Source organism: Salvelinus namaycush, chromosome 1 (genome assembly GCF_016432855.1).
Source record: "Salvelinus namaycush isolate Seneca chromosome 1, SaNama_1.0, whole genome shotgun sequence".
NCBI lineage: Eukaryota > Metazoa > Chordata > Actinopteri > Salmoniformes > Salmonidae > Salvelinus > Salvelinus namaycush.
The window spans coordinates 73,201,616-73,223,464 of NC_052307.1; the positions used below are offsets into that span (position 1 = coordinate 73,201,616).

General features: G+C 48.1%; 1 protein-coding gene across 1 annotated transcript in view; it reads left to right on the forward strand.

Moving 5' to 3' along the window:
* The window catches only part of arnt2 (aryl-hydrocarbon receptor nuclear translocator 2), a 96,937-nt gene that overhangs the window by 66,401 nt on the left and 8,687 nt on the right, over positions 1-21,849 (forward strand). The window contains exons 13-17 of the mRNA XM_039000062.1: positions 1,300-1,451; positions 9,853-9,928; positions 12,068-12,191; positions 14,009-14,111; positions 14,375-14,513. Of these exons, the coding sequence (XP_038855990.1) occupies positions 1,300-1,451; positions 9,853-9,928; positions 12,068-12,191; positions 14,009-14,111; positions 14,375-14,513 (594 nt within the window). The remainder of the gene's footprint in view (positions 1-1,299; positions 1,452-9,852; positions 9,929-12,067; positions 12,192-14,008; positions 14,112-14,374; positions 14,514-21,849) is intronic.

The following is a 21,849-nucleotide window of genomic DNA, read 5'->3' on the forward strand; positions in this document are numbered from 1 at the left end:
GGTCCGTCTTACCAGCTGTGTCCCAGATGGCACCCTATTCCCTTTATAGTGCACTACGTGCTCTGGTCTGAAGTAGTGCATTATGTAGGGAATATAGTGTCATTTGGGGCGCACGCTCTGGGCTGTAGCCCCATCCTGCCCTGGCCTTTCACTTCCTGGGATAATCTCTCATACAGGTAATCATGACCTAGAAGACACAAACACACACACGCACAAAAACAGAGATACAAACAAGCACGGACACACATCTTCCAGTGTCTCTGTAGGTGAATCTCAAATCATGCTCAGTTCCATACACATAGTGCACTACTTAGCCCCAGGCTCAGGACAGCAGTGGTGCAGTACATAGGGAATAGTATGCCATTTGAGATTTGCTGCCAAGAACGACGGACTGCTCCACTATCTCTTCCTGTTACTGAGGTCACAGGTCATACATTCTGACCAATAGGATGCTCACTCCCTCCCTAGCCCATGTTTAAACAATGAGATATGCGCTGAATAAAAGGTGCGGTCGAAACGCGGCTAATCCACATTTGCTCAAGTCAATAAGGAAATCGTGCCTTTTTCTCAAAATGAGATTACATTTCTGGCCTTCTCCCGCTGTTGTTTAGCTGGTGGTGCCCTCTGTGTGAAAGGAAAACCACTTTTCCATGTCTCTGAGATTATCCACAGAGCTTTCATTACGAATGGCCATTTCAGATCCCCTAACTGAAAGCCATTTTGCATTTAGATGCAAAGCAGCACATCCATTAGCCAGATTGACAGCTGAGGTTCACTGGTATGCTTATGGAGGGAATATTCAGAGAGAGAGAGAGAGGTAGGTGTGTGTGTGTGTGTGTGTTTCCGAGTGTTTGTTCAGAATGGTATGGTAGGAGAGGTATGGGTGGAGAGATTAGACTGGGTGGAACCGAAAACCGAAAGTCTTCTGAAGTTCACCTGATTTCCACGCTCCACACCCAAGATGAAGAAACTCTCCAGGAAGACGTCAGCTTGACAGTGATGGATTAAAGCTGACCAAATAAGAAATTAATCAGCCTTTTTTGTTGAGTACTCCCAACTACTTCCTGCCTCAAATGACTCCTTTTTCTTCTTTGTAAGATGGAGGAACATTTCTCTCTCTTCTCTGTTTCTCTCTGCAATATGTGTTGACCCCCCCCCCCCCAAACACACACGCAAGGTTCCCCTTCCCTCCATTCTAGGTGGTCAGATTGTCTGTGATGTGTCTTATCTAACCTTTGTCCTCCCTCCCTCCTTCCCTACCTCCTTCCCTCCCTCCTACCTCCCTCCCTCCCTCTCCAGGTGGTAAAGTTGAAAGGCCAGGTGTTGTCTGTGATGTACAGGTTTCGTATGAAGAACAGAGAGTGGATGTTAATCCGCACCAGCTCCTTCACCTTCCAGAACCCCTACTCCGATGAGATCGAGTACATCATCTGTACCAACACCAACGTCAAGTAGGTGGACGCGCACACACGGACAAGTTTACTTACACAGACCACACACACACTCACACAGAGATAGACACTGAGTAATAAACATACAAATGTGTGTGTAAATTGTTGACACATGTTTCACGTCCTGGGACAGAAATGGACCAGCGGAATGTTCTAGACCAGGGTTTCCCAAATGAGTTTTTTTGCCCTTGCGCTACACAGCTGATTTAAAATGATCAAAGCTTGATGATGAGTTGGAAAGATGTCTGACATGTCCAAAGGAAATCCTCAATAGAAATACTGTGAAACTCCTCCTGGCTGCTTTTAACATCTGTCGTACTCTCTGCATGTGTCTGGACTGGAATGACTCTACACACACCACTGACACTTCACTCAATGCTCTGGTTGTTAACACACAGTCACACACACACAGTCACACATACGCACACACACACACATGCACACGCCGTGCTCGTGCAACCGACACACACTGACTGACTATTAACACCAGTGTGACAGCATACAGGTGTGCTGCCCCAGTCAGTCGTAATATTGACAGTACATGGCGTTGGAATGGTAGCAGTATGTTTTGCTACCAGCTGTTAAAGGTTCAGTATGGAGGATAATATTAACAGTGTTTTATTGATTCACGCCATGTTAATAAGGTGTTAAATTAAACATTTAAGGAAAGTATGTGTGTGTGTGTGGAACTTGGCCCGTTTTCTGTTCTCTAAACAGTGTGTTTTGTAGGAAGACCGGTTCCAGGTTGTGTTTGTTTTGGTCCCTCAGGTTCCACAAACCTGTTGGTTGGACTCTGGGCTACAATGGAGGATAGCCAGAACTGGGAGTACTGATCTAGGATCAGATCCCTCTATCCATGTATTTTTATTCATTGTGATCTAAAAGGAAAAACTGATCCTAAGTCAGCACTCCTACTCTGAGACGCTTGATACATAATGTCCCCATTGAATATGTGCTGTGACCAGGCCTCCAGTCTTAAAAGCTTTCAATTTTCTTCTGGTCCACCATGATGTGCATACCAATGTCTTTAAACACAGCCTTTAGCCACAGCCTTTAGCCATCAGCCTAGAAGGACTAGAGTGACCAGTTATAATAGTCACCTTTTTATTTCCTGCATAGCGTTTACCAGTGATGCCATATTTTGTCTGTTTGGGAAACACTGCTGTAGCAGGCCCAGTTATCCCCTCTAGCTGTAGCAGGCCCAGTTATCCCCTCTAGCTGTAGCAGGCCTCAGTTATCCCCTCTAGCTGTAGCAGGCCCAGTTATCCCCTCTAGCTGTAGCAGGCCCAGTTATCCCCTCTGGCTGTAGCAGGCCCAGTTATCCCCTCTAGCTGTAGCAGGCCTCAGTTATCCCCTCTGGCTGTAGCAGGCCCAGTTATCCCCTCTAGCTGTAGCAGGCCCAGTTATCCCCTCTAGCTGTAGCAGGCCCAGTTATCCCCTCTAGCTGTAGCAGGCCCAGTTATCCCCTCTAGCTGTAGCAGGCCCAGTTATCCCCTCTAGCTGTAGCAGGCCCAGTTATCCCCTCTGGCTGTAGCAGGCCCAGTTATCCCCTCTGGCTGTAGCAGGCCCAGTTATCCCCTCTAGCTGTAGCAGGCCCAGTTATCCCCTCTAGCTGTAGCAGGCCCAGTTATCCCCTCTGGCTGTAGCAGGCCCAGTAATCCCCTCTGGCTGTAGCAGGCCCAGTTATCCCCTCTAGCTGTAGCAGGCCCAGTTATCCCCTCTAGCTGTAGCAGGCCCAGTTATCCCCTCTGGCTGTAGCAGGCCCAGTTATCCCCTCTGGCTGTAGCAGGCCCAGTTATCCCCTCTGGCTGTAGCAGGCCCAGTTATCCCCTCTAGCTGTAGCAGGCCCAGTTATCCCCTCTGGCTGTAGCAGGCCCAGTTATCCCCTCTGGCTGTAGCAGGCCCAGTTATCCCCTCTGGCTGTAGCAGGCCCAGTTATCCCCTCTAGCTGTAGCAGGCCCAGTTATCCCCTCTAGCTGTAGCAGGCCCAGTTATCCCCTCTAGCTGTAGCAGGCCCAGTTATCCCCTCTAGCTGTAGCAGGCCCAGTTATCCCCTCTAGCTGTAGCAGGCCCAGCTATCCCCTCTAGCAGATACTGTATTGTAGAGTGTATGTGTGTGTGTGTATTTGTGCACGTGTGAGTTTGTGGATGCGTGTGCATGCCTGAGCGTGTTTACGTACACGTGTTAACCTGTTAAGTGCGCGTGACTGCTTACCTGCACGGTTTTTCACCTGCACTACCAGGTCCTGGTCAGTAGGGGGCGGTAGCGTCACTGTTGATTTAGTCACCGTGCCTAGATAGAGGCCAGAGAGGAAAAGGAAAGGCCTTTTAGTGGTTGAAGAATCAGAGAATGGATGCAACCCTCATACCCCAGGACCATCAACATTGACTTTAAACTTGACACTTCCAACACTCACATCCCACTCACACTCCAGAGAACTGGGGAAACACTGGAAGAGTCCCGTTATTCAGTTTGTTCTAGATTGTTCTGCTCTCTCCTCCACCCGTCTGTGTGGAAACATGCTCTGAAACATCATTTTCTCAATTTCCTCAGACATTATAAGGACTTAAGAAAGGTAGTAACAGAATGTTTCTGGAGATCAGATTAGCGGAGTAAACATTCCAGTGTGTGTGTGTGTGTGTGTGTGTGTGTGTGTGTGTGTGTGTGTGTGTGTGTGTGTGTGTGTGTGTGTGTGTGTGTGTGTGTGTGTGTGTGTGTGTGTGTGTGTGTGTGTACGCATGCGTGTGCATCCCTGTGTGTGCATCCCTGTGTGTGTGTGTGTGTGTGTGTACGCATGCGTGTGCATCCCTGTGTGTGCATCCCTGTGTGTGCATCCCTGTGTGTGCTCCGTTGTCTAGCAGTGTTCTCTCTAGCGGAGGTGAGAGCCAGGGCAGTGGAAACCTGGCTGACTACAGACTGGGTGGTAGATTTATGGGCTGCATAAAATATCTCATCTCATTCATCAACCCTCTACAACAGTTGTGAAGCTCAGCATCTGACCACTGGGGTACCTGAGCCAGTCACACACACACACACACACACACACACACACACACACACACAGGGTTATGAGACAGACCATCTGGTTGTTGGTGTAACTGAGTGTTACTCTGTCGTAAATGTATTGTTCGTGAGAGACACCACTCTGTTTCTTCTCTCTCATCTCTGGTGTGCACTCGTTCACTTCCCCTCCAAGATTTAAGAGTGTTTGATTGATGTCGAGCGACTGCCATATTTCTTTCCTATGGGTCCTGGTCAAAACCACTGCACTATGTAGGGAGTAGGATGCCATTTGGGAAGCAGACCAATGCTTTAACATTCTTGAGGGGGAGTGAATGAGTGCACACTTCATAAATTAGGGAAAGAATATAGGGATCTGGACAATGTCTTTACTCTCCTGGGTTATACCCCCTCTCATATTGGATATCTCTTCACCAACGATAGATTACACACTCAATCATTTCTGGAGAACTAGCTGGGCATATATCTATGTATACAGCCCATATATAACCACACACAGAGTGCAGGCCGTATGTCATTACTGTGGTAGCGACTACTACTGGACCAAATACATAAAGTAAGATGTAGCCAGTGGAGAAAGCACTGTTATTTCAGAGCTGGCTGCAGTACACACTGTAGGCCTTGGACAATAACAATACCATACCATGCATGGTGAATCTGCACCTATACTATACATACAACAGTATGTGGATACCCCTTCAAATTAGTAGATTAGGCTATTTCAGCCACACCCGTTGCTGACAGGTGTATAAAATCGAACACACAGCCATGCAATCTCCACAGACAAACATTGGCAGAAGAATGGCCATACTGAAGAGCTCAGTGACTTTCAATGTGGCACCGTCATAGGATGCCACCTTTCCAAGCAGTCAGTTTGTACAATTTCTGCCCTGCTAAATGGTCTGTCCTCGGTTGTAACACTCACTACCGAGTTCCAAACTGCCTCTGGAAGAAACGTCAGCACAAGAACTGTTCGTGAGGAGCTTCATGAGATGGGTTTCTATGGCGAGCAGCCGCACACAAGCCTAAGATCACCATGCGCAATGCCAAGCGTCGGCTGGAGTGGTGTAAAGCTCACCGCGATTGGACTCTGGAGCAGTGGAAACGCGTTCTCTGAAGTGATGAATCACCCTTCACCATCTGGCAGTCCGACGGACAATTCTGGGTTTGGCGGATGCCAGGAGAATGCATAGTGCCTGTTTTTCATGGTTCGGGCCCCTTAGTTGCAGTGAAGGGAAATCTTAACTACAGCATACAATGACATTCTAGACAATTCTGTGCTTCCAACTTTGTGGCAACAGTTTGGGGAAGGCCCTTTCCTGTTTCAGCATGACAATGCCCCCATGCATAAAGCGAGGTCCGTACAGAAATGGTTTGTCGAGATTGGTGTGGAAGAACTTGACTGGCCTGCACAGAGCCCTAACCTCAACCCCATTGAAAACCATTAGGATTCATTGGAACGCTGACTGCGAGCCAGGCCTAATCGCCCAACATCAGTGCCCAACCACACTAACGCTCTTGTGGCTGAATGGAAGAAAGTCCCCACAGTAATGTTCCAACATCAAGTGGAAAGCCTTCCCAGAAGAGTGGGGGCTGTTATAGCAGCAAAGGGGGGACCAACTCCATATTAATGCCCATGTTTCTGGAATGAGATGTTCAACAAGCAGGTGTTCACATACTGTTGGTCATGCAGTGTATCTGGATTAAAGGGAATGGCAACATTGTAATGGAGAGTGTGTATTCTAACAGCTCCAACAGTGTTGTAGCAGCTGCATGGTAGTGTGGTCTATGTTCCAACTGGCTTCCTGACTGTCCTTTAGCCTGCAGGAGTGCAGAAGGAGATGACTTTGGAGCCATGACAGACCCACACCTCACACACTGCCCCGTCTCAGTGTGCCTCAGTTGTTGAGCAAGCCGAACAGAGCCATCTGTAATAGTTAGTCATGTTGGCTGGCTCTAGGTAGGAACCACAAACGGAGATATTAGAGGCTAGCCTCCACTTCTGTTTCTGGCACTGTTTCTCTTTAGGAAGCCATCCGTGGAGGGCTTTTGTGTGTGCGTGCGTGCATTGGCATTGGCATTGTTACCATGGCTACAAGCCTCAGGCTGCTCGCTTGCACCCTTGCTACATCCCATCAGGCACTGCTGCGTGACCTGGCTGCGTCCCTCAGAACTCCACTATTAGGCCAGCTCTGAATGTGTGGGCAGAGAACACACACACACACCATAGCAGCCAAGTCACCAATGAAGCCATTCCCCATCCGCTGTTTAACACCGCTGGAGTTTACCCAGGGGCATCAGAGCAGAACAACAACAAATTATAAACCTTAGCAACTCATCTGCATCACACACACACACACTTAAACACTTTCAAGCATAAACACACGCACGTACAAGTGCGCACGTACACGTGCACACATGTACACACACTTACAAACACACACACACAAACACATCAGACACACACACTCTGAACCTCTGGCCCTGATGTGAAAGAAAGAACCGGTCCGTTTTCATAATAATGTTTATTCCCGACCGTGTGATGCAGAGTGCTGTAGAGGTGGTTCAACAGGAGACTTGTGTAACTGTGCTGGAAACTTGGCTGGATGTATTTTTGCACATTCTTCAGAAGTTCAAATATCCTCTGGAGTTTTCCTGGCCAAGTGTTATCCATCTTAGTCCTCTCTCAGTCCAGGTGACCCTCTGTGTGCTCAGCCCTCCTCCCTCCCTACATCTCTACCTCCTATTCTCCTCTACTCCCCTCTCGTCTGGGAGAGAGAGAGAGAATATTCACCGCAAGTGTCTCTGAGAGGACACTAAGCAACACTTGACATAATGGGGTTTTGAAGTAGTTTGTTTTCCTCAGTGGAAGCTCTTTATTCCTAGTGACAGGTGTTTTTGATCAGGACACAACACACAGGCATACACACACTGACACACTGGCCGTCATGTATTCTAGTTACTCACATTAGGTCTGTTGTCAGAAGCTAGGCTCTTATAGGCTGTGACGGCCAGGGCCACTAAGTTCAGCACAGCACCAGTCTATGTACACTGCTAGGGGACGCTTTCATGTTGTTAACACAAGTGTTTCCATCTCTCTCCATCTCTCTCTCGCTCTCTCTCTCTCTCTCATGTTGTTAACACAAGTGTTTCCATCTCTCTCTCTCTTTGACATTCAGGAATTGATTTGTGGCAGGAAAGGAGGAAGTCGTTTCTCTCTCATTCTTTCTCTTAGATATTCAGTCATTTATTTGAGACAGGAAAGGAGGACTGTTGTGATGTACTTAGAGAAAGCAAAAAGAGACCAACAGAGATGAGCTGTCAATTTCCTACGGTCTGTCTGTGGACTCAAACCCAACTGGTCCTCTGTAGTCTAAAGTGGCCTCCTCCTCTCCTCTCCTCATCGCGTCTCCTCAGAGAGAGAGAGAGCTGCATACTTCTCATGGCAGGAGAAGAAAAACAGTTTGTTTCTCTCTGGGTAAATAGGAAATGTCAGGGTTGGATGCTCCAGAAAAGAACTTAGCAGGAAATCACTCCGAGGCTTCTGAAATTAAGGGCCTGAATTAGATGCTGTGGTGCAATTTGCCAGCGACAAATGGATTCGAGGCACAAGTGTGTGTGTGTAATGTGTGTGTGTGTGTGTGTGTGTGTGTGTGAAATACAGTCATTCTGTTGCCAGCTTACTAATGATGCATAAGAGCTGACAGGAGACGTTCTGTCTGGAAATGGTTTTGAGTTTAAAAACAGCTCTTGAAACATCTTATTGCCGCCACATTGACTATTGGGAATATTTGTTTGCATGCAGGTGTTGCTCTTCTCGTTTAGGCATTCACAATACACTGACTGTGCAACAAGGGATGTATCCCAGCTGGTACCCTAAGAGTGCACTACTATTGACCAGGGCCCATAGGAAGCTATGAAGGGAAAAGGGTGCCATTTGGGACACAGGTCATGTTATTCATTACATCACCTTTCCCCTACAAAACAAAAAGGCTTGTTTTTGAGAGTACCGAATTAGAATCTGTTGTATCCCAGTGTATAGAAGACACAGTTAGAATCTGTTGTCTCTGTCACGTTCGCTGTCTTAAAACTCCCTATCATAAATGAGCCAAGGCACAGCGTGCATGTAATTCCACATCTTTAATCGAAGTGAAACCTTTCACACAAAAAACAGGTCAACAGAATCAGAACGTGACGCACACAAACACTCACAGAAAATAAATAATTACCCACAAACACAGGTGGGAAAAAGGCTGCCGAAGTATGATCCACACAAACACTCACAGAAAATAAATAATTACCCACAAACACAGGTGGGAAAAAGGCTGCCGAAGTATGATCCACACAAACACTCACAGAAAATAAATAATTACCCACAAACACAGGTGGGAAAAAGGCTGCCTAAGTATGATCCCCAATCAGAGACTACGATAGACAGCTGCCTCTGATTGGGAACCATACCAGGCCAAACAAAGAAATAAGAAAACTAGATTGCCCACCCAAATCACACCCTGACCTAACCAAGTAGAGAAATAAAAAGGCTCTCTAAGGTCAGAGCGTGACAGTCTCCCAGTGTATAGAAGACACAGTTAGAATCTGTTTCCCAGTGTATAGAAGACACAGTTAGAATCTGTTGTTTCCCAGTGTATAGAAGACACAGTTAGAATCTGTTGTTTCCCAGTGTATAGAAGACACAGTTAGAATCTGTTGTTTCCCAGTGTATAGAAGACAGTTAGAATCTGTTGTTTCACAGTGTATAGAAGACACAGTTAGAATCTGTTGTTTCCCAGTGTATAGAAGACAGTTAGAATCTGTTGTTTCCCAGTGTATAGAAGACACAGTTAGAATCTGTTGTTTCCCAGTGTATAGAAGACACAGTTAGAATCTGTTGTTTCCCAGTGTATAGAAGACACAGTTAGAATCTGTTGTTTCCCAGTGTATAGAAGACAGTTAGAATCTGCTCCTTGTTAAGAGGCAGAGCCTGGACATCTGTGAGTAGGGAGAGAGAACTAGAGCAAGGGAAAGCGAGAAAACAAGGGAATGATAAAGACAGAAAGGGATGGAGAGGAGTGAGAGCAGCCTGTTACCCCCTATAGTCATTCAGCACAGATGGACAGACCAGCTTGTAGTCTGTATTTAATAGTACATTCACAAAGGACCCGTAGGTTTTTCCAGTCGGTCAATGTTCTGATTTGTTCCACAGCCGTTAGGGTGCCAGGTGTGGTATCTTGCTGGTACGTTCGGATGCTGGTGTTTTGCTATTGTGTATCACTAACTTGACCATCTGTTACTAATAATACAATCTAAAGAGGGAACATATCAAAGTGATGGTATTGTGTGATTCTGTATTAATGTGTTGTCATTGTGTGTGTTCTCCAGGCAGCTCCAACAGCAGCAGCAGGCAGAGCTGGAGGTCCATCAGAGGGACGGCCTGACAGCCTATGACCTATCACAGGTACCCCACAGGACCCCTATAGCTGCCCTTATACCTGCCTGTTCATAATATAACATATAACATTGTTATATGCAAAAAAGTATTTAGTCAGCCACCAATTGTGCAAGGGGGACACGTCTGGCACTGCAGGATTTGAGTCCCTGGCGGCGTAGTGTGTTACTGATGGTAGGCTTTGTTACTTTGGTCCCAGCTCTCTGCAGGTCATTCACTAGGTCCCCCCGTGTGGTTCTGGGATTTTTGCTCACCGTTCTTGTGATCATTTTGACCCCACGGGGTGAGGTCTTGCGTGGAGCCTCAGATCGAGGGAGATTATCAGTGGTCTTGTATGTCTTCCATTTCCTAATAATTGCTCCCACAGTTGATTTCTTCAAACCAAGCTGCTTACCTATTGCAGATTCAGTCTTCCCAGCCTGGTGCAGGTCTACAATTTTGTTTCTGGTGTCCTTTGACAGCTCTTTGGTCTTGGCCATAGTGGAGTTTGGAGTGTGACTGTTTGAGGTTGTGGATAGGTGTCTTTTATACTGATAACAAGTTCAAACAGGTGCCATTAATACAGGTAACGAGTGGAGGAAAGAGGAGCCTCTTAAAGAAGAAGTTACAGGTCTGTGAGAGCCAGAAATCTTGCTTGTTTGTAGGTGACCAAATACTTATTTTCCACCATAATTTGCAAATAAATTCATTAAAAATCCCACAATGTGATTTTCTGGATTTTTTTCCCTCATTTTGTCTGTCATAGTTGAAGTGTACCTATGATGAAAATTACAGGCCTCTCTCATCTTTTTAAGTGGGAGAACTTGCACAATTGGTGGCTGACTAAATACTTTTTTGCCCCACTGTATATATATTTACATACTATGAGGTTGGAATAATACTGTGAAATTGTGAATATTATGATAATGCGCTTTTTTAGGTTAAGAGCCATTTGAAAAGACCGCCTGAAATTTCAACCTGCTTTTGGTGGGATGGGTTTTGGTCTGACTGGTGACATCACCAGGTGGTCAATTAGTTAATAGACCAATAAGAAAGAGTTCCAAACCTCTGCCAATAACAGCTAATTTTCAGTTTTCCCCTCACAGAAATTGCTGTTTGCTAAGAAGCTATTTTTGTTTCTTTATGACAATTTTTTTATTGAAAAATGGTTGCATTGGACATTTAAGAGGGCTCGACTGTATAACAGGCTTGGGGTCAATTCCATTTTAATTCGGTCAATTCAGGAAGTAAACAGAAATGGAATTATTCCTCAATGATTGTCTGAGGGAAAAAACATTGAAATTGTAATTTCAGTCTAGCTCCTGAACTGACTAAGTTCAAATGGAATTGATCCCAACCTTGCTGTATAAATACACTTTCTAGGGTTTCATTAAGTGAAGATGTCCTTCCCTCCTGTCTTTCCTCTAGCTGTTGACTGTACATCAGTAGGGTTTCATTAAGTGAAGATGTCCTTCCCTCCTGTCTTTCCTCTAGCTGTTGACTGTACATCAGTAGGGTTTCATTAAGTGAAGATGTCCTTCCCTCCTGTCTTTCCTCTAGCTGTTGACTGTACATCAGTAGGGTTTCATTAAGTGAAGATGTCCTTCCCTCCTGTCTTTCCTCTAGCTGTTGACTGTACATCAGTAGGGTTTCATTAAGTGAAGATGTCCTTCCCTCCTGTCTTTCCTCTAGCTGTTGACTGTACATCAGTAGGGTTTCATTAAGTGAAGATGTCCTTCCCTCCTGTCTTTCCTCTAGCTGTTGACTGTACATCAGTAGGGTTTCATTAAGTGAAGATGACCTTCCCTCCTGTCTTTCCTCTAGCTGTTGACTGTACATCAGTAGGGTTTCATTAAGTGAAGATGTCCTTCCCTCCTGTCTTTCCTCTAGCTGTTGACTGTACATCAGTAGGGTTTCATTAAGTGAAGATGTCCTTCCCTCCTGTCTTTCCTCTAGCTGTTGACTGTACATCAGTAGGGTTTCATTAAGTGAAGATGTCCTTCCCTCCTGTCTTTCCTCTAGCTGTTGACTGTACATCAGTAGGGTTTCATTAAGTGAAGATGTCCTTCCCTCCTGTCTTTCCTCTAGCTGTTGACTGTACATCAGCAAGGGGGATATACTCACACCCTTGTATAAATGAAGTTATCCTTCCGTCCTGTCTCCCTCCAGGTGCCCGTTCCCAGTGTGGGAGGAGGGGTTCACGAGGCGGGCAAGAACACTGACAAGACGGACACCATGTTCTCACAGGAGAGAGACCCGCGCTTTGCTGACATGTACTCCGGCATCTCTGGCTGTACGACATCTAGTTATTTTCTCACCTCTACTCGTTTTGTGTGTGTGTGTGTGTGTGTGTGTGTGTGTGTGTGTGTGTGTGTGTGTGTGTGTGTGTGTGTGTGTGTGTGTGTGTGTGTGTGTGTGTGTGTGTGTGTGTGTGTGTGTGTGTGTGTGTGGAGTGTAAGGCCCATGGTAGACGGTTGGTTGTGGTGGTAGTCTTTCATCCAGGGGAGAAATGTAAAACAACCTCCACACAACTCAATCAGAACTGGACTTTCTCTCTCGCTCTCTCTCCATTCCTTCCCTCTTGCTATCTCTCCATTCCCTCCCTCTCTGACTGTGTGGTGTATTTTATCTCTCTCTGAATGTCTCTGTCTGTCTCTCCCTCCCTATCTCTGTCTGGCTCTCCCTCTCTGTCTCTCCCTCCATCTCTCTCTCTATATGTCTCTCTTTCTCTGTCTACCTCTCTCTGTCTGTCTCCCTCTCGGTCTCTGTCCCTCCCTCCCTCTCTTTGTCTCTGTCTCTCTCCCCCTCTGTCCGTCTCCCTTTCTCCGTCCCTCCCTCTCTCTGTCCGTCTCCCCCTCTCTGTCTCCCCCTCTCTCTGGCTGTCTCCCTCTCTGTCTGCCTCTCTTTCTGTCTGCTTTTCTTTCTCTCTAATGTCTCCGAATGTCTCTCTGAATGTCTCTCCCTCAGAATGTCTCAGAATGTCTCTGAATGTCTCTCTTTCAGAATGTCTCTCCCCCTGAATGTTTCTCAGAATGTCTCTCTTTCAGAATGTCTCTCTTTCAGAATGTCTCTCTTTCAGAATGTCTCTCCCTCAGAATGTCTCTCCCTCTAAATGTCTCTCTGAATGTCTCTCTTTCAGAATGTCTCTCCCTCAGAATGTCTCTCCCTCTAAATGTCTCTCTGAATGTCTCTCTTTCAGAATGTCTCTCCCTCAGAATGTCTCTCTGAATGTCTCTCCCTCAGAATGTCTCTCTGAATGTCTCTCTGAATGTCTCTCTGAATGTCTCTCTGAATGTCTCTCTGAATGTCTCTCTTTCAGAATGTCTCTCCCTCAGAATGTCTCTCCCTCTAAATGTCTCTCTGAATGTCTCTCTTTCAGAATGTCTCTCCCTCTGAATGTCTCTCCCTCTGAATGTCTCTCTGAATGTCTCTCTGAATGTCTCTCTTTCAGAATGTCTCTCTTTCAGAATGTCTCTCCCTCAGAATGTCTCTCCCTCAGAATGTCTCTCCCTCTAAATGTCTCTCTGAATGTCTCTCTTTCAGAATGTCTCTCCCTCTAAATGTCTCTCAGAATGTCTCTCCCTCTGAATGTCTCTCCCTCTGAATGTCTCTCCCTCTGAATGTCTCTCCCTCTGAATGTCTCTTTGAATGTCTCTCTTTCAGAATGTCTCTCCCCCTGAATGTCTCTCAGAATGTCTCTCTTTTAGAATGTCTCTCCCTCTGAATGTCTCTTTGAATGTCTCTCTTTCAGAATGTCTCTCCCCCTGAATGTCTCTCAGAATGTCTCTCTTTTAGAATGTCTCTCCCTCAGAATGTCTCTTTCAGAATGTCTCTCCCTCTGAATGTCTCTCCCTCTGAATGTCTCTCTGAATGTCTCTCTTTCAGAATGTCTCTCCCTCAGAATGTCTCTCCCTCTAAATGTCTCTTTCAGAATGTCTCTCCCTCTAAATGTCTCTCTGAATGTCTCTCTTTCAGAATGTCTCTCCCTCTGAATGTTTCTCTGAATATCTCTCTGAATGTCTCTCCCTCTGAATGTCTCTCTGAATGTCTGTTTCTCCCTCTATACATCTCTCTTTATCTATAAACGGTGTGTGTATTGTGTGGTTCCAGCTGGTGAGAAGAAGATGATGGTTCCTTCGTCTACGGCGGGAGGTCAGCAGCTCTACTCCCAGAACTCTCCCTTCCAGCCCGGACACTCTGCCAAGAGCTTCAGGTACACCTCTCTGTGGGTCTGTGTGGGTCTCTGTGGTCTGTGTACATGCATGCATGCACATTAGCGTGTGTGTTTAAAGTTGAAAGCCGTAGGGAAAGACAGGGCCTCAGGTGATGGTTAAACAATTGAGCAGACTAGAGTTGACAGATGTGAACAGTTAAATGTGTTGTTAAAGTATAAATTAAATATGACCGTCTGCAGGGGCCTATATAAAGGCTCTCATGTCACACATTTACTTGGAATGCTGTCTGTATGTCACACAGCTCCTCAGTGATCCATGTCCCGGGGGTGAACGATATCCAGCCGTCGGGATCGTCCAATCAGAACCTAGCTCAAATCTCCAGACAGCTCAACCCAGGACAGGTGGCCTGGACTGGCAACAGACCCCCGTTCTCTGGCCAGGTACACACACACACACACACACACACACACACACACACACACACACACACACAGGACTAACAACAGACCCTACCTTCTCAGGCCAGGTCTCTCACACACAGGACTAGCAACAGACCCTACCTTCTCAGGCCAGGTAAAACACACACAGGACTAGTAACAGACCCTACCTTCTCAGGCCAGGTAAAACACACACAGGACTAGTAACAGACCCTACCTTCTCAGGCCAGGTCTCTCACACAGGACTAGTAACAGACCCTACCTTCTCAGGCCAGGTCTCTCACACAGGACTAGTAACAGACCCTACCTTCTCAGGCCAGGTCTCTCACACACAGGACTAGTAACAGACCCTACCTTCTCAGGCCAGGTCTCTCACACACAGGACTAGTAACAGACCCTACCTTCTCAGGCCAGGTCTCTCACACACAGGACTAGTAACAGACCCTACCTTCTCAGGCCAGGTCTCTCACACACAGGACTAGTAACAGACCCTACCTTCTCAGGCCAGGTCTCTCACACACAGGACTAGTAACAGACCCTACCTTCTCAGGCCAGGTAAAACACACAGGACTAGTAACAGACCCTACCTTCTCAGGCCAGGTCTCTCACACACAGGACTAGTAACATACCCTACCTTCTCAGGCCAGGTCTCTCACACACAGGACTAGTAACATACCCTACCTTCTCAGGCCAGGTCTCTCACACACAGGACTAGTAACAGACCCTACCTTCTCAGGTCAGGTCTCTCACGCACAGGACTAGTAACAGACCCTACCTTCTCAGGCCAGGTCTCTCACACACAGGACTAGTAACAGACCCTACCTTCTCAGGCCAGGTAAAACACACAGGACTAGTAACATACCCTACCTTCTCAGGCCAGGTCTCTCACACACAGGACTAGTAACAGACCCTACCTTCTCAGGCCAGGTCTCTCACACACAGGACTAGTAACATACCCTACCTTCTCAGGCCAGGTCTCTCACACACAGGACTAGTAACATACCCTACCTTCTCAGGCCAGGTCTCTCACACACAGGACTACCAACAGACCCTACCTTCTCAGGCCAGGTCTCTCACACACAGGACTAGTAACAGACCCTACCTTCTCAGGCCAGGTCTCTCACACACAGGACTAGCAACAGACCCTACCTTCTCAGGCCAGGTAAAACACACACAGGACTAGTAACAGACCCTACCTTCTCAGGCCAGGTAAAACACACACAGGACTAGTAACAGACCCTACCTTCTCAGGCCAGGTCTCTCACACAGGACTAGTAACAGACCCTACCTTCTCAGGCCAGGTCTCTCACACACAGGACTAGTAACAGACCCTACCTTCTCAGGCCAGGTCTCTCACACACAGGACTAGTAACAGACCCTACCTTCTCAGGCCAGGTCTCTCACACACAGGACTAGTAACAGACCCTACCTTCTCAGGCCAGGTAAAACACACAGGACTAGTAACAGACCCTACCTTCTCAGGCCAGGTCTCTCACACACAGGACTAGTAACAGACCCTACCTTCTCAGGCCAGGTAAAACACACAGGACTAGTAACAGACCCTACCTTCTCAGGCCAGGTCTCTCACACACAGGACTAGTAACACACCCTACCTTCTCAGGCCAGGTCTCTCACACACAGGACTAGTAACATACCCTACCTTCTCAGGCCAGGTCTCTCACACACAGGACTAGTAACAGACCCTACCTTCTCAGGCCAGGTCTCTCACACACAGGACTAGTAACATACCCTACCTTCTCAGGCCAGGTCTCTCACACACAGGACTAGTAACAGACCCTACCTTCTCAGGTCAGGTCTCTCACGCACAGGACTAGTAACAGACCCTACCTTCTCAGGCCAGGTCTCTCACACACAGGACTAGTAACAGACCCTACCTTCTCAGGCCAGGTAAAACACACAGGACTAGTAACATACCCTACCTTCTCAGGCCAGGTCTCTCACACACAGGACTAGTAACAGACCCTACCTTCTCAGGCCAGGTCTCTCACACACAGGACTAGTAACATACCCTACCTTCTCAGGCCAGGTCTCTCACACACAGGACTAGTAACATACCCTACCTTCTCAGGCCAGGTCTCTCACACACAGGACTACCAACAGACCCTACCTTCTCAGGCCAGGTCTCTCACACACAGGACTAGTAACAGACCCTACCTTCTCAGGCCAGGTCTCTCACACACAGGACTAGTAACATACCCTACCTTCTCAGGCCAGGTCTCTCACACACAGGACTAGCAACAGACCCTACCTTCTCAGGCCAGGTAAAACACACAGGACTAGTAACAGACCCTACCTTCTCAGGCCAGGTCTCTCACACACAGGACTAGTAACAGACCCTACCTTCTCAGGCCAGGTAAAACACACACAGGACTAGTAACAGACCCTACCTTCTCAGGCCAGGTCTCTCACACACAGGACTAGTAACAGACCCTACCTTCTCAGGCCAGGTAAAACACACAGGACTAGTAACAGACCCTACCTTCTCAGGCCAGGTCTCTCACACACAGGACTAGTAACAGACCCTACCTTCTCAGGCCAGGTAAAACACACAGGACTAGTAACAGACCCTACCTTCTCAGGCCAGGTCTCTCACACACAGGACTAGTAACAGACCCTACCTTCTCAGGCCAGGTCTCTCACACACAGGACTAGTAACAGACCCTACCTTCTCAGGCCAGGTAAAACACACAGGACTAGTAACATACCCTACCTTCTCAGGCCAGGTCTCTCACACACAGGACTAGTAACAGACCCTACCTTCTCAGGCCAGGTCTCTCACACACAGGACTAGTAACATACCCTATCTTCTCAGGCCAGGTCTCTCACACACAGGACTAGTAACATACCCTACCTTCTCAGGCCAGGTCTCTCACACACAGGACTAGCAACAGACCCTACCTTCTCAGGCCAGGTAAAACACACACAGGACTAGTAACATACCCTACCTTCTCAGGCCAGGTCTCTCACACACAGGACTAGTAACAGACCCTACCTTCTCAGGCCAGGTAAAACACACAGGACTAGTAACAGACCCTACCTTCTCAGGCCAGGTCTCTCACACACAGGACTAGTAACAGACCCTACCTTCTCAGGCCAGGTCTCTCACACACAGGACTAGTAACAGACCCTACCTTCTCAGGCCAGGTCTCTCACACAAAGGACTAGTAACAGACCCTACCTTCTCAGGCCAGGTCTCTCACACACAGGACTAGTAACAGACCCTACCTTCTCAGGCCAGGTAAAACACACAGGACTAGTAACAGACCCTACCTTCTCAGGCCAGGTCTCTCACACACAGGACTAGTAACAGACCCTACCTTCTCAGGCCAGGTCTCTCACACACAGGACTAGTAACAGACCCTACCTTCTCAGGCCAGGTCTCTCACACACAGGACTAGTAACAGACCCTACCTTCTCAGGCCAGGTCTCTCACACACAGGACTAGTAACAGACCCTACCTTCTCAGGTCAGGTCTCTCACACACAGGACTAGTAACAGACCCTACCTTCTCAGGCCAGGTCTCTCACACACAGGACTAGTAACAGACCCTACCTTCTCAGGCCAGGTAAAACACACAGGACTAGTAACAGACCCTACCTTCTCAGGCCAGGTCTCTCACACACAGGACTAGTAACAGACCCTACCTTCTCAGGCCAGGTCTCTCACACACAGGACTAGTAACAGACCCTACCTTCTCAGGCCAGGTCTCTCACACACAGGACTAGTAACAGACCCTACCTTCTCAGGCCAGGTCTCTCACACACAGGACTAGTAACAGACCCTACCTTCTCAGGCCAGGTCTCTCACACACAGGACTAGTAACAGACCCTACCTTCTCAGGCCAGGTCTCTCACACACAGGACTAGTAACAGACCCTACCTTCTCAGGCCAGGTCTCTCACACACAGGACTAGTAACAGACCCTACCTTCTCAGGCCAGGTAAAACACACAGGACTAGTAACAGACCCTACCTTCTCAGGCCAGGTCTCTCACACACAGGACTAGTAACAGACCCTACCTTCTCAGGCCAGGTCTCTCACACACAGGACTAGTAACAGACCCTACCTTCTCAGGCCAGGTCTCTCACACACAGGACTAGTAACAGACCCTACCTTCTCAGGCCAGGTCTCTCACACACAGGACTAGTAACAGACCCTACCTTCTCAGGCCAGGTCTCTCACACACAGGACTAGTAACAGACCCTACCTTCTCAGGCCAGGTCTCTCACACACAGGACTAGTAACATACCCTACCTTCTCAGGCCAGGTCTCTCACACACAGGACTAGTAACATACCCTACCTTCTCAGGCCAGGTCTCTCACACACAGGACTAGCAACAGACCCTACCTTCTCAGGCCAGGTAAACACACACAGGACTAGTAACATACCCTACCTTCTCAGGCCAGGTCTCTCACACACAGGACTAGTAACAGACCCTACCTTCTCAGGCCAGGTAAAACACACACAGGACTAGTAACATACCCTACCTTCTCAGGCCAGGTCTCTCACACACAGGACTAGTAACAGACCCTACCTTCTCAGGCCAGGTAAAACACACAGGACTAGTAACAGACCCTACCTTCTCAGGCCAGGTCTCTCACACACAGGACTAGTAACAGACCCTACCTTCTCAGGCCAGGTCTCTCACACACAGGACTAGTAACATACCCTACCTTCTCAGGCCAGGTCTCTCACACACAGGACTAGTAACATACCCTACCTTCTCAGGCCAGGTCTCTCACACACAGGACTAGCAACAGACCCTACCTTCTCAGGCCAGGTAAAACACACACAGGACTAGTAACAGACCCTACCTTCTCAGGCCAGGTCTCTCACACAGGACTAGTAACAGACCCTACCTTCTCAGGCCAGGTAAAACACACAGGACTAGTAACAGACCCTACCTTCTCAGGCCAGGTCTCTCACACACAGGACTAGTAACAGACCCTACCTTCTCAGGCCAGGTCTCTCACACAAAGGACTAGTAACAGACCCTACCTTCTCAGGCCAGGTCTCTCACACACAGGACTAGTAACAGACCCTACCTTCTCAGGCCAGGTAAAACACACACAGGACTAGTAACATACCCTACCTTCTCAGGCCAGGTCTCTCACACACAGGACTAGTAACAGACCCTACCTTCTCAGGCCAGGTAAAACACACAGGACTAGTAACAGACCCTACCTTCTCAGGCCAGGTCTCTCACACACAGGACTAGTAACAGACCCTACCTTCTCAGGCCAGGTCTCTCACACACAGGACTAGTAACAGACCCTACCTTCTCAGGCCAGGTCTCTCACACACAGGACTAGTAACAGACCCTACCTTCTCAGGCCAGGTCTCTCACACACAGGACTAGTAACAGACCCTACCTTCTCAGGCCAGGTCTCTCACACACAGGACTAGTAACAGACCCTACCTTCTCAGGCCAGGTCTCTCACACACAGGACTAGTAACAGACCCTACCTTCTCAGGCCAGGTCTCTCACACACAGGACTAGTAACAGACCCTACCTTCTCAGGTCAGGTCTCTCACACACAGGACTAGTAACAGACCCTACCTTCTCAGGCCAGGTCTCTCACACACAGGACTAGTAACAGACCCTACCTTCTCAGGCCAGGTCTCTCACACACAGGACTAGTAACAGAACCTTCTCAGGCCAGGTAAAACACACAGGACTAGTAACATACCCTACCTTCTCAGGCCAGGTCTCTACACACAGGACTAGTAACAGACCCTACCTTCTCAGGCCAGGTCTCTCACACACAGGACTAGTAACATACCCTATCTTCTCAGGCCAGGTCTCTCACACACAGGACTAGTAACATACCCTACCTTCTCAGGCCAGGTCTCTCACACACAGGACTAGCAACAGACCCTACCTTCTCAGGCCAGGTAAAACACACACAGGACTAGTAACATACCCTACCTTCTCAGGCCAGGTCTCTCACACACAGGACTAGTAACAGACCCTACCTTCTCAGGCCAGGTAAAACACACACAGGACTAGTAACATACCCTACCTTCTCAGGCCAGGTCTCTCACACACAGGACTAGTAACAGACCCTACCTTCTCAGGCCAGGTAAAACACACAGGACTAGTAACAGACCCTACCTTCTCAGGCCAGGTCTCTCACACACAGGACTAGTAACAGACCCTACCTTCTCAGGCCAGGTCTCTCACACACAGGACTAGTAACATACCCTACCTTCTCAGGCCAGGTCTCTCACACACAGGACTAGTAACAGGTTTACTTCTCAGGCCAGGTCTCTCACACACAGGACTAGTGACCCTACCTTCTCAGGCCAGGTCTCTCACACACAGGACTAGTAACAGACCCTACCTTCTCAGGCCAGGTAACACACACAGGACTAGTAACAGACCCTACCTTCTCAGGCCAGGTCTCTCACACACAGGACTAGTAACAGACCCTACCTTCTCAGGCCAGGTATAAACACACAGGACTAGTAACAGACCCTACCTTCTCAGGCCAGGTCTCTCACACACAGGACTAGTAACAGACCCTACCTTCTCAGGCCAGGTCTCTCACACACAGGACTAGTAACAGACCCTACCTTCTCAGGCCAGGTCTCTCACACACAGGACTAGTAACAGACCCTACCTTCTCAGGCCAGGTCTCTCACACACAGGACTAGTAACAGACCCTACCTTCTCAGGCCAGGTCTCTCACACACAGGACTAGTAACAGACCCTACCTTCTCAGGCCAGGTCTCTCACACACAGGACTAGTAACAGACCCTACCTTCTCAGGCCAGGTCTCTCACACACAGGACTAGTAACAGACCCTACCTTCTCAGGTCAGGTCTCTCACACACAGGACTAGTAACAGACCCTACCTTCTCAGGCCAGGTCTCTCACACACAGGACTAGTAACAGACCCTACCTTCTCAGGCCAGGTCTCTCACACACAGGACTAGTAACAGACCCTACCTTCTCAGGCCAGGCACTCACACACAGGCTAGTACAGACCCTACCTTCTCAGGCCAGGTAAAACACACAGGACTAGTAACAGACCCTACCTTCTCAGGCCAGGTAAAACACACAGGACTAGTAACAGACCCTACCTTCTCAGGCCAGGTCTCTCACACACAGGACTAGTAACAGACCCTACCTTCTCAGGCCAGGTATAACACACAGGACTAGTAACAGACCCTACCTTCTCAGGCCAGGTAAAACACACAGGACTAGTAACATACCCTACCTTCTCAGGCCAGGTCTCTCACACACAGGACTAGTAACAGACCCTACCTTCTCAGGCCAGGTCTCTCACACACAGGACTAGTAACACCCTATCTT